The 12,366-nt window shown below is 51.8% G+C and overlaps 1 protein-coding gene across 1 annotated transcript in view; it reads left to right on the top strand.

The window, feature by feature from the left end:
- The window catches only part of Sptbn5 (spectrin beta, non-erythrocytic 5), a 46,154-nt gene that overhangs the window by 24,801 nt on the left and 8,987 nt on the right, over positions 1-12,366 (top strand). Inside the window, exons 32-49 of the mRNA XM_076849390.1 lie at positions 696-810; positions 916-1,026; positions 1,251-1,430; positions 2,784-2,987; positions 3,157-3,306; positions 3,737-3,841; positions 4,197-4,364; positions 5,043-5,192; positions 5,309-5,500; positions 5,725-5,820; positions 7,300-7,415; positions 7,505-7,619; positions 8,272-8,385; positions 8,552-8,673; positions 8,895-9,057; positions 9,272-9,460; positions 9,736-9,813; positions 10,406-10,578. Of these exons, the coding sequence (XP_076705505.1) occupies positions 696-810; positions 916-1,026; positions 1,251-1,430; positions 2,784-2,987; positions 3,157-3,306; positions 3,737-3,841; positions 4,197-4,364; positions 5,043-5,192; positions 5,309-5,500; positions 5,725-5,820; positions 7,300-7,415; positions 7,505-7,619; positions 8,272-8,385; positions 8,552-8,673; positions 8,895-9,057; positions 9,272-9,460; positions 9,736-9,813; positions 10,406-10,578 (2,541 nt within the window). The remainder of the gene's footprint in view (positions 1-695; positions 811-915; positions 1,027-1,250; positions 1,431-2,783; positions 2,988-3,156; positions 3,307-3,736; positions 3,842-4,196; positions 4,365-5,042; positions 5,193-5,308; positions 5,501-5,724; positions 5,821-7,299; positions 7,416-7,504; positions 7,620-8,271; positions 8,386-8,551; positions 8,674-8,894; positions 9,058-9,271; positions 9,461-9,735; positions 9,814-10,405; positions 10,579-12,366) is intronic.

Raw genomic sequence — 12,366 nt, 5'->3', positions numbered from 1 at the left:
TCTGGAGAGGAGCTGGTACCAGGGAAGACCACAGGTTGAGGTCTGTTATGGGAGGTGAGGCGAGAGAGCCCTGCCCAGGGCTTTTTCCCACCTACTGATCCCAGAACTTGTAGGAGGAGATGCAGGAAGACTTCCTGGGCCAGGGAAGGGGCTTTCCCATGGGCTCCCCCAGCTCCCATAACTGCCTCCTACGCAGCCCTTACACTCCACTTTTCCTAGGTTCCACCCAACTGGTGTGGATCCACCCTTGCCTGTGAGCTTCAGGCAAGGTTATGACTTTTAATAACTCCTAGCACAGGGCCTAGCCTGGTGGAAGCCTTTGAGCTCAGCCAGAGTTTGCTGGCAAATGAGAAATGGAGAGATGTGTCCTCTGCCCCAAAGGCATTTGTAATCTGATTGATATATTGAGAATCAAATATGCAAGATGTAAGGAGTATCACATAGGAGAGAGATCAATTAAGTGCTGAGCATTATACCAGCAAGGGACCAGATTCACAGTGAAGCTAGAGAGAGACTCCTGGAAAGGAGGGTGGTTTGCAGATGGGCCAAAGGCAGGAGGCACTAAGGAAGAGGCCCATTCAGGAGCTTTGGACAAATTATGGATACAACCCAGGGAGAAGAAGGGTTGAACAGACCTAACAAGGGAGGGGAACTCAAGGCTGATCCCCTGCTGGTCTCCCATGTGCCGCCATCAGAGCTGCCTGGTCAGAGCTATGGGAGCTGACCCAGGCTCGAGGCCAACTGCTCCAAGATGCCAAGACCACCCTCAGAGTTCATGGAGATCTGCTGGAGGCCCTTACCCAGTTCCAGGTGTGAGCTCAGGGGGAGGAAGGGATTCTTTGTAGAAATGGGTCCTTCCCAGGCTCAGTACCCTACCCACCATTCCTGACCCTGGTGGACCTCTGCTCTCCTCAGGAGAAAGCCATGAGCCTCCCCAGTGATGTGGCCCAGGACCTACATGGGGTGGAAGCCCAACTGAGGAGACAGGAGGGTCTCAAGTGTGAGCTTGTGCTCTCTGAGCAGCAGGTAAGCAGATGGGCTGCCTCCCCCACTTGAGCCTTGCAGGTCCCTCTGGCTTGGCCCATCTGTTCTCCTAGATTCCCCCACTGTCCCTCAGCCTCCAGTAGGGCCCATTGTGCATGGCAGGGCATGACCCAAGGAGGACCTGAGTTCCCTGTGAGGGACACATTTTGGGATGGTCAGGCCTCTGAGGATGCAACCCTTCCTCTCTATCCCTTATGTGATAACAGCTGCAGAAACTACTGGAGGCTGGAGGGAGGGTGCAGAAGCTGTGTCCAGGGCCTCAGGCCTGTGCCTTGCAGCAGAGGCAGCAAGCTGTGACACAGGCCTGGAAGAACCTGTGGTTGCAAGTGGAGCAGCGCAGGACCCACCTGGAGCGGGCATGCCTCCTGGCCCGCTTCCACACAGCAGTGAGAGTTTCTTCCCCTTTTGAGGGGCCTCTGTGTGTGTGTGTGTGTGTGTGTGTGTGTGTGTGTGTGTTGTATTATACCTTGTGTGTGCATGCACTAATGAAAGAAAACTGGTGTCTTTGGGGGGAATGGGACAACAACATGAAAAAATATGAACCCATCAAGATGTTAGTCTGGCTGTTCACTGGTGGAGCCTAGGGGACATGGCAGGGACTTCTCAGGTTTGGATGAATGCCAGCACAAATGAGTGACAGGGTCCTGGCCGGGGCTGAGAAGTGAGAGCCCATTATTGGAGATCCAGATGTTCTAGACAATATCCTCTGGATCAACCTGCATCTATTTAACATCTATCTTGAGCCCTCTGCTAGGAGCTGTGGGTGGAGAAAGGAGAGTGATATGGAAGATGAAATTTCTGCCCTCATGGAACCCACCCACATTGGGGACATGAGCCTAATACACCAAGGAATCAAATAAAAACAGTGAGCCTGGCAGGGGGCCATCCCAGGAGTCCCTGTGTTCCAATGCCTGGTAGACCAGGAAGCTCAACCTATGACACTATGAAAAGGCTTGAATTTAGGGTGCTACTCTGTCACTTTGTAGCACTCTGAGCAAGGCACTCGGCTCTAGGTTGTTACTCTCTGCCAGTCAAGCACCTATAATTTGACACATACATGGTGTCCCTATCCCCTTTCCCTTATGCACTGTTTGGACAAAAGCCCAAGTCCCTCCAGCTCTGACACTATGATCATCCACAGATCAATAGAAGATAGCAACTTAGCAAGGACCTAAGCAACTCATCCAGACCCTGTCTCTAAATAAAATATAAAAAAAAGGGCTGGGGATATGGCTCAGTGGTTAAGCGACCCTAGGTTCAATCTCTTACAGAAAAAAAAAAAATAGAAGAAAACTGTAAATGTTAGCTCAGAAGCTCAGAGTGGTAGAGCAGGAAGACATCAATGGACAGGGAAGGCTGCAGAGGCAAAGAAGGCCTCAGCCCTAGAAGAGCAGGGGAGCTATTTACTCAGCAGCCTTTGCCAACCATCTCCTCTCACCAATTTTCCAGGTAAAGTTTTTAGAGATGGTAAAGAAGGACAAGGGATGCTAAGCAGGAGGGCAGCAAGTGCTTAGGAAGGAAGTGAGTCTTGGTGAGGGGGAGGGCCTGACACACATGGAAAGTTCGTGGACCAGGGAGGATGGAAAAACAGGTGTCAATAGCTCCAAGCACCTCACCTGAGGCCCCAACCCTGGACAGCTCAGGTGGCTTCAATGTGCAAGTGTATTCCAGTGGGCTACAATTGTGCCTCTGTGTCTAGGTCCCTGCCACCCACGCTTCTTCCTCATCTCCTTGATCAGGTGTGGGACTACACTTCCTGGGCAGCCAGAATGAAGCAGGAACTTCAGGCAGAAGAGAGCTCCCAGGGGCCCAGTAGCAGCCTGCTCAAGCTCAAGACTCACCAATGGCTTCAGGCAGAGCTGGAGTCCCGAGAGGAGCTACGACTGCAGGCCTCCCAGTTGGGCCAGCAGGCACTTCTGGCTATAGGGACACCCATCAAGGAGGTGGGCCCCTTTCCTGGCACTCCCAGCCTACCCTGACCTAACCTAGCATGCCTGTTCCTGGGGATCTCTATGGCACAAAGGCCTCTCCTCAGAGGCTTCCCCTAGGACCCACTTCCATCTTGTTCATGCCACCATCCCCAGCCCTGCCTCTCCACGTGCCCATCCCCAGGTCCAGGATGGGCTACGAGCCCTCCAGGAAGAGCGAGACCAGGTGTTTCAGGCCTGGTCACAGAAACAAGAGAGACTACAGGCTGAGGAGCAGGAAGAGCTCCTCCTCAGACGGTGCCAGCACCTGGAGAAGATCCTCATGGCACAGGAGGCAGGTCCCCTGGGCACGTCCCACCTCACATGGCATTATCTCTGTCTCCACTCCTCCCTTTCCCTTGAATCTTTGGCATTTTCTTTCACATGAACACAGAGGCTGTGTGGAGTCCTCTCAGGTGGCCAGGGTGGAGCACTGGGCCCCAGGCCAGTTTCAGGCCTTCTCCTCCTCATCTCTGACCCCAGACTAAGCCCCAAGGGAGATTGGTCAAACTCCCCACTTTGTGCAGAAGTCAAGGCATTGCTGGCTCCAACCCAGGCTCTCACTCACACTAGTGGCTCCTCTGCCTGTGCCCAGTGCTTACATCAGCCACAGCCACAGCCACAGCCAGGCCCTTCGTTCGCCCAGGGGCACTGCCTCAGCACATGGAGGGGCATGCTGGTTGAGAGCCCTCAATGGCTTCTGACTTTTCCATGGCCTGATCCAGATATCCCTGAAAACCAGTGCCCTGGGCAGCTCGGTGGAAGAGGTAGAACAGTTGATCCATAAGCATGTAATCTTCCAGAAGATGCTGACTGCCCAGGATAAGAAGGTGATGGATCCGGGGAATGCTGGGCACAGTCAGAGTGTTGGGGATGGGGAGAGAGTCCTGTGGGGGGGATATGGCAAGCACCCAGAGGCAGCACTGATATATTGTGGGGTGGAGTAGTATGTGTGGCTTAAGTGAGGGTCAGGGATGAGGTGGGCAATGCTGGAGGGGCCACAGTGGGTGCTTGGTTCTGTTCATGTCACATGGTCACCAGGGAGCAGCGGATTGGCCAGCCCTTGGCAATGTTAGGCTGAGGAAAAAACTCCAAGACTCTGGAAGAAAGGACTGTGAGTCCTGGGGCCAGTCCAAGTCTAGAGTCCCAGGGTGAGAAACCAGTAGCCCTGCTTCTGTCCCACAGGAGGCACTTCTGTGTGAGCAGCTGAAGGTGCTCCCAGGCACCAAGAGACAGGACTTGCTTCACAGCATACTGGAGCACCGGGCTCTAGTGAAGGAGCTAGCAGAGAGCCGAGGACATGACCTGCAGACCTCCCTGCTGATAGCCAGCTTCACCAGGGCTGCAGCCCAGGTAAGAGGGCCACCCACCACCCATTTGGACCACATCTGGAAGTGCTTGCCATTTGGACCACATCTGGAAGATTAAAATGACCTTCAAGCTGGGCACAGTGGCACATGCCTGGAATCCCAGCTACTAGAGAGGTTGAGGCAAGAGGTCTAGAAGTTTGAGGCTAGCCTCAGCATCTTTGCAAGACCCTGTCTCAAAATGAAAGATAAAAAAGGCTGGCATGTAGCTCAGGGCCCCTAGGTTCAATTCCAGCACCACAGAAGGAGATGACCTTTATACCATAATCCTATAATGAGGAAAACTGAGATTTGGAGAGTTAAATTATTTCCCAGGCACCATGCTGGAGGACAGAACATTTGATTCTAAGCAAGTGTGTGAAGACTTATTTCTTGAGTGCTAGCCAGGCCAGGACAAAGGAGCAAGGAAATGAGCAGAACAGTTCAGGGTCCCAGGAGTAGGGGTCATATCTCTGAAGTGAGATCCACCGCAAGACCCCCACCTAGCCACTTCCTGTGGCTGGGAGCCAGCTAGGCCTGGGACATCTCATTTACCTTCTGGAACCCATTTAATATACCACACACTGCTGGCCCTGGCCCTGGCCAGTAACCCACCACCTGGTCTCAGCTGAGGGAGCAGCCTGGAGATTGGGGCATCACAGAATTATGTTTTCACTCCCACCAGGCTGAGGACTGGATTCAGGAGCGGGCACAGCAGCTGAGAGAGCTGATCCCTCCTAGGGACATGAAAGATTATTTGAAGCACCTCCAGATACACCAGGCCTTTGAGTCTGAGGTCCAGGCCCACCAGCAGGTCATGACTTCAGTTGCCAAGGTAACAACAGCCCTGAGTTATAGCCTGCTTTAAAGTGTGGACTCCAGGATGACCCAGGGTAAGGTCTCAAGCAGGAAGAAAGGCACCTGCAAGTTCTCTGTCCCCTCTCTCCCTAGCAGGGGGAAGCTCTCCTAGCACAGAGCCACCTTTGGGCAGGAGAGGTTGCTCAGAGGCTACAGGTGCTGCAGAAACACTGGGAGAAGCTGAGGCAGGTGGTGGCTCTCCGGGGCCAGGACCTGGAAGACAAGCGGAACTTCCTGGAGTTCCTACAGAGAGTGGACCTTGCAGAGGCCTGGATCCAGAAAAAGGTGGAGACCCAGCTGAGCAGGGGCTGGCTGGGGGCTGGAGGCTGAGAGTTGGGGCAGGGAGGAGCACAGGCCCATGGTTCTCTGGCTCCCTGACAGGAGGTTGTCCTGGAAGGTAGTCCCAAAGCCTCTACCTGCCCCTTCCTACCCCAGTAGTTGGTGCCAGGGGACTGGGTGCCTGGAGTCAGAGCTCAGCATGCTGTCATCCCCTCCCTTGGCCTCTGTAGGAGATGATGGTGAACACGGGTGACCTGGGCCAGGACCTGGAGCACTGCCTGAGGCTCTGCAGAAGGCTCCGTGAGGTCCAAAGCGCCACGGCCAGGGTAAGGGACTCTGCCATGGAGGGGTTGGCACAGCATCCCCCTTTGGGAAATGCAGCTGGGAGCAGTGAAAGAACATGGGCTACAGAGAAGGGTGTGGCCCAAGTGTCAGTTCTGCATTCACCGCTTGCACACATGCAGTCAGCCTCTTTCTGATCAGGACTTCGTTTCTTCACCTCTGTATTGAGGATCATGCCTGCCTCAGAGGTGGGGAGCAATTACATGAGTCTCTACCTGTGAAAAAACTGCACAGACATATGTTTTTCATACACACACACACACACACACAACAGCAACAACAGATGAGAGCAGAGTCGAGTCTGGTTTGGTTAATAGTATTACACCAATGTGAATTTCCTGGTTTTATTATTGTATCATAGCACATAAGATGTCACCAAGAGAGAAGCTTAGGGAAGGTACATGGAGCCTCTCTGTACTACTTTTACAATTTCCTATGCATCTATAATTACTTCAGAAAAAAATTAAAAGAGATTGCATATGCCTGGGTGTAGTAGGTAGTCAATCCCTCCCTCAGTGTGGCTACTTCAGTATCTTAGCATCCCTTCTTATCCCCTCCCCATGAATTACACCAGAACTGTTTCTCTTATGTGGTATAGAAGAAAGCAATTTGGCAATGTATTCACAATCCGCTGTTAGAATTCAAATGTTCTAATCTCCTCCCCTTGATGTAAAAAAATATGATGGTTTTTATTTTTTAAAATATTTTTAGCTGTCGATAGACACAATACCTTTATGTATTTATTTATTTATTTATTTTTATGTGGTGCTGAGGATAGAACCCAGCTTCACACATGCAAGGCAAGCACTCTATCACTGATCTACAACTCCAGCCTTATATGATGGTTTTTAAAGGCTGCATTGCCTAATCTGAACATGTCCTTTGCTTGTGGTAGAATTGTAGCATACAGATGTTGTGCCAGATGGTATAGCAGGGAAAGAGTTGGAAGTAGACTCAACCCAGGCTAATCGTTGAGGGCAGGACACCCAAACTGTAGAAGATTGGAACACACCATGTCCCTCTACTCCTTTTTTTTTTTTCCTTCTTTTATTCCAACAAGCTGCATTTTAACTTTTTTTATATTTATTTTTTAGTTGTAGGCAGACACAATATCTTTATTTCATTTTTATGTGGTGCTGAGGTTTGAACCCAGTGACTCATGTGTGCTAGGTGAGCACTACCACTCAGCCACAGCCCCAGCCCCTGCATTTTAACTTTAAAAGCTTCTGGTCTTGATCCCTGGGAGAGGATCTCCTGGTCTGAGAGATTCTGGAGCTGCTGACTCTAAGCTGATATCATTCACTCTTCCTGGCAGGGGTAGCCTCTGGCCCTGCCACAGGAAAGGAAGCAACTGCTTCATGTGCCTCAAACACACTGCTCCTAGTTCCTGAGTGCCAACTGAAGTGCCAGGAAGGGGCTCTGAGCAGGTGGTACCAGTGGCCTTACCTGCACCTCCCCCATAGGACACAGTGGGTGACACCTACATCAGGAGCATCAGTGACTTATCACTGCAGCTCAAAAACCAGGACCCTGAGGAGGTCAAGACCATCTGCCAGCGGCGAAGTCAGCTCAACAACAGGCCAGTCCCAGACTAGGCAGGGCAGGGAGGCCAGGAGATGGGCAGACAGCCATCTCAGGCTCCCCTTTTTACTACCACCCCTTGGCCAGGTGGGCGAGTTTCCAACGCAACCTGCTCCAGTATCAGCAGCAGCTTGAAGGGGCCCTGGAGATACATACATTGTGCAGAGAGCTGGATGACATCACTGAGAGGATTGGGGAGAAGGTAAGCAGTAAAAAGGGGACCCTTGTGCATTGAGTTAGGGAAGTAGACCTAAAGTATCCCGGTGTTCCACTCTTCAGCTAGGCACTTAGAAGTTGGCCCATCAGAGTTCCACTGGGGGCATCTGATAAGGGATCAACAACAGACTATAGACCCACTTGCAGGCTCCACAGCCAGCCCACCTGCTCATTTTCTCCCCGAGATAGGACTAGAGGCCATAACATGCCCTCTGTTTCCTCCAGCCCCTGAGCAAGCCAAAACCTTACAGAAGACTTGTGCCAGGGTAATTTCAACCACCACACAGATATAGGTACTAAAAGCTGTTTAGAAGGAAGTAAAGTCACATGCAATCTGGGAAGTCCCACGTGAAACAGGGCCCTGTTCTGGGCCCACCCAGCTTCTTCCTCCTCCAGTTACTCTCACACAGAGAGACCCAGGACTCTGTGCTGCTTGCCTCTTTTCCTCCAAGGTCTCCACCTCCCCAGGGATGGGAATCAAAAGAAACAAAATATTAGGAAGCACCACACATACAAAGATTCTTACCTAAGAGGATTCTTTCCACATTGCCACTGTGGGGCTGCCTAGCCCTCTGCAATGAGGGAACTGGCAGAATCTAAGGTCAAAACCATAAAGGCCTCTCTCCCTCACTCCTCAGGGATCCCTGATCCAGACCCTAGAGGGTCAGAAAGATCTGGAGAGCATTCAGGAGCTGATGTGGAAACACAAGGTGCTGGAGCAGGAAATGGGCCTCATCCAAGTTCAGGTGGAGGTATGCAGCTGGGGGTACAAGTCGGTCCAGGCCATGAATGCCTCCTCCTGTGGTCCCTAGCAGCCAGAAGGCAGAAAGGGCTTTAAGATCCTGCAAGCCACACGCCAGGGGCTTTCCACAGCTAGAGCCTCCCCTACCCAGCCTCTGACCCTGACTTCTTCTGCAGTCCCTTGAGCACAAAGTGGGCCACCTCTGCCAGAAAAGACCTGGGGCAGCCCATGGCCTCAGTCACAAGAAGCAAGAGATGATGGGCAGCTGGTGGCAACTCCAGAGCAGAGCCCAGAAGTGGTATGAACCCCCTGGACCTCACTCCCTCACTGACCCATTCCCTCCAGAATCTCAGTCTCTATACTTCCCCTCAGTCCCTGTTTTCCTCTAAGATTCTGTATTGCCAACTCATTCATTCCTAGCACAGGGCTCTTGTGTGCTGAGGGGATTAAGGGATAGGAGACCACATGGGGAAAGAGGGGACTGGTGGCCTAGGACTAGCCGATGAACCCTGTGGGTAGGAAGGAATTGCTGGATGCCCTGCACCAAGCTCAGAAACTCCAGGCACTGCTGCAGGAATTGCTGGTCTGGGCCCAGAGGCTGCGGGCTGAGATGGACCTGCAAGGTGCCCCTTGCAGCCCTGCAGGAGCCAGACACATGCTAGACGAGCACCAGGCACGCAAGGTGAGCAGCAGGGTCACTGGGCCTCTCTGGACTTCATCTCCTCCCTGCTGCCCCTTCCCCTGACTCCCGTTTGTCCTGCATCCTTTCTCTGTCTCCTGCTTTCCTCTGTCCTCTTCTGTCCCACCCCTCGGCTGTCTTTCTCACCTCTCTCCTTCCCTCTGGGCCTCCTGCAGCCCTCAGCCTGCAGGAGGAGCTGAGCCCAGTTCCATTTCAGGCTGAGATAGATGCCCAGAGAGACAGCATCAGTCTGGTTCAAAGCACCGGGCAGCGCCTACTTGCAACTGGGCACCCATCAGCTCCTGGCATTCGGCAGGCCCTGGCTGCTTTAGAACAGGAGCTGAGTAGCCTGCAAGGAGCCTGGCAGGAGCACCAGTGGCAGCTGCAGAAGGCCCTGGAGCTGCAGGTAGGTACCACCCAGTGTCCAGCTTGTCCTCACTGTCACGGTCTGCACTGGTCCCACAGTCCTTTTGGCTTTCCAGAGCCAAAGCCAGAGGGGCTACTGAGCCAGGGCTTTCCCACCTGTCCCTGCTCAATTTGCCCACAACAGGTTTGGCTTGGCATGGACTTGATCCCTGGAGCTGGGCCCCTGGTTTCCCAATGTAGTCCCCCAAAGGGTCACCTCCCCTGAAGCAACTAGACACTCTGCTGACTTTCTTTTGCCTTATCTTTTCTCACCAGCTATTTCTGAGCTCTGTGGAGAAGGTGGAATGTTGGCTATATTGCCAGGAAGTTTCCCCAATCAGTGAGAGTGTTGGGGTAGGTGCCCAGCAGGAGTTGGAGAGGAGGTACAGGAGCAGGATGGAGTCGAGCCAGTAGGGCTCCCCAGGCCAAGGGTCCCCTCCTCCTCCTCCAGCACATCAGACATTGAGCAGTTACTCACCCATCAGTGCTTCTCGCGCACCCAGGGTCAGCCCCACGGGGAATACCCTGGGAGCTAGAAAGTGAGCCTGTGGCCCTGTCTCCTCCTCGCCTCCCTCCCACCCACCTCATCACTGCCCTCCTCTCTTCCCACACACCCAGACGTTCACTTTTTCCACCGCCTCCCAAACCCTGTGACAGACAAGTGGAACTTATAGAGACCTCAGAAAATAATTCCAGGCTGACAGAGTCTCACTGGGAGCGCAGAAGAGAGGGGAAAAGCTCTGCCTACCTGGAAATTGACTCTAGACCCAATGCCCCTGGCTGAGAAAGCTGGAAGCAGCCTTGACAGGTTCAAGAGATGGGTTTGGACAGAGCAATTCTTTGGTGGAAGAGGATTTAGCAGGAAGGCTCTGGAATGTGGGGAGCAGATAGCTTAGGACAGGAAGGGGACAGCCCTGTGAACACCATCTGGTTTTGCTCCCCCTAGGACTCTTTGGCCAGTGTAGAGACCCTCCTATGGAAGCACAAGAGGCTTGAGCAGGGCCTGAAGGTACAGATGGAAAAGATCAGCACACTGGAGGCCACAGCCCACAGCCTACAGCAGGGTGGACAGCCAGAGGCCCAGAGTGCCCTGACCAAGTGGCAGGCCATGCTCCTGAGGTGCCTATAGCTCTGAGGTGATGGGAATTGTGGGTGGGCTGGCATGGGCACCTGGCATCCCAGCTCTTCCCTTTCTACCCTTCTACCCTTAGCCCACGCTCACCAGCCTTTTCCAAGGGCTGAGCTCAGATGCCACAGTCCCCACCCCTCCTGCCCTGCAATGTATTGGCCTGTTATGGACATCCAGCGACACATGGAAAATCCCACTTCCTTCTTTGTTCAGCTGAAATAAAAGGGAGCTTTTTAAATATTTTTTAAGTTGTAAATGGACACAATCCCTTTATTTATTTATTTATTTGTTTATTTTTATATGATCCTGAGGATCGAACCCAGTGCCTCACACGTGCTAGGCAAGCGCTCTTCCACTGAGCCACAGCCACAGCCCTAAAAGGGAGTTTTACTAAAAAGCACACACTCAGAAACTTAGAGGGCAAACAATCTAATGAAAGGGAAGGCACCAGAGCACAGTGCTTGAGCATTAGCCCTCTAGTGCCAGACAGCCCTGGATTCCTCTGCCACCCACTATAGGTGGAACTTGAGGCAAGTTCCTCTCTGTCATAGAGGAGTCTTGAACCTACAAGGGGCTAAAATACTGTCTCCAGGGGGCTGTGGCATCTCAGTCACAGGCAGGCAGCAGATCTCTTACACTTAGATAAGTTCAGTCACAGATACACATGAGCTGCACACTTAAGAGACACCAGACTCATAAGTCTTTCTCATGAAAGCTCATCCAGTTCCGCTGCCTCGTCCAACTCTTGAACTGGATGAGATTGAGGTAGTTATGGCCAAAAGCTGGACCCCACATCAGCAAGGACCATCCTTCCCAGGGAGCCCACCAGGGTCTATTAATTTTGTGATTCCAGGCCAACTCCTTTCCATTCTTTTTTTTTTTAATTTATTTTTTATTAGTTCTAATCAGTTACACATGACAGCAGACAGCTTTTCGATTCATTGTATACAAATGGAGCACAACTTCTCATTTCTCTGGTTGTGCACAATGTGGAGTCACTCCACACGTGCAGTCATACATGTACCCTCTCCATTCTTGCAGGTGGACCTCACCTGTGTGAGGAAGTGTTTGAAATGACAAATGGAAAATGTTGGTTTGCTGGTCTCTGTCACCTTGAGTGGCTCCTGGCAGGCCTGGCTGATTCTGACACAGTGCCATCCTGTCCCCTCCAGGATTTCTGCCAACCTCAGGAGGAGGTTTCCCTTCAGTTAGGCCCATCTATGCCTCCACCACCCACCATATCCTCTGGCAGTGGGGTTCACACTCTCAGTGTGGAACTCAGGTGGGGAAGTGTACAGAGTCTACAGGGGTGAAGGGATGTGAGAACCTCTTTTCCTATATCCCTTGTAGGTCTCATTTACAATCTTTATTTTCATGTATGTGGCAATGTACTTAATACATTGGTACAGAAGCACATATATAAAATGCATAAAATGGTGTATAACATATATACCTATATTACATTTCAAGTGTTAAATTGTCATAATCATAAATTATGTTAAATATTATCTATCTTTATCTACATTGGAGTGCCTGCTTAAAATATTCTTACTACTAATAATGCATAATTAAAAAGTGGCTTAGATACTGTATAAGTCTGTTTGGACTGCTATAACAAAATGCCACAGGCTGGGTAGCATAAACAAGAGAAACTTGTTTATTCATAATTCTAGAAGCTAGAGGTCCAAATCAAGTTGTCAGTAGGGTCGGTTTCTTGGGCCTCTCTCCTTGGCTTATAGGTGGCCATCTTCCCTCTGGACTCACATGGTCTCCTTCCT

Source organism: Callospermophilus lateralis, chromosome 3 (genome assembly GCF_048772815.1).
Source record: "Callospermophilus lateralis isolate mCalLat2 chromosome 3, mCalLat2.hap1, whole genome shotgun sequence".
NCBI classification, from domain to species: domain Eukaryota; kingdom Metazoa; phylum Chordata; class Mammalia; order Rodentia; family Sciuridae; genus Callospermophilus; species Callospermophilus lateralis.
This window is presented reverse-complemented; position numbering and strand designations above follow the sequence as displayed.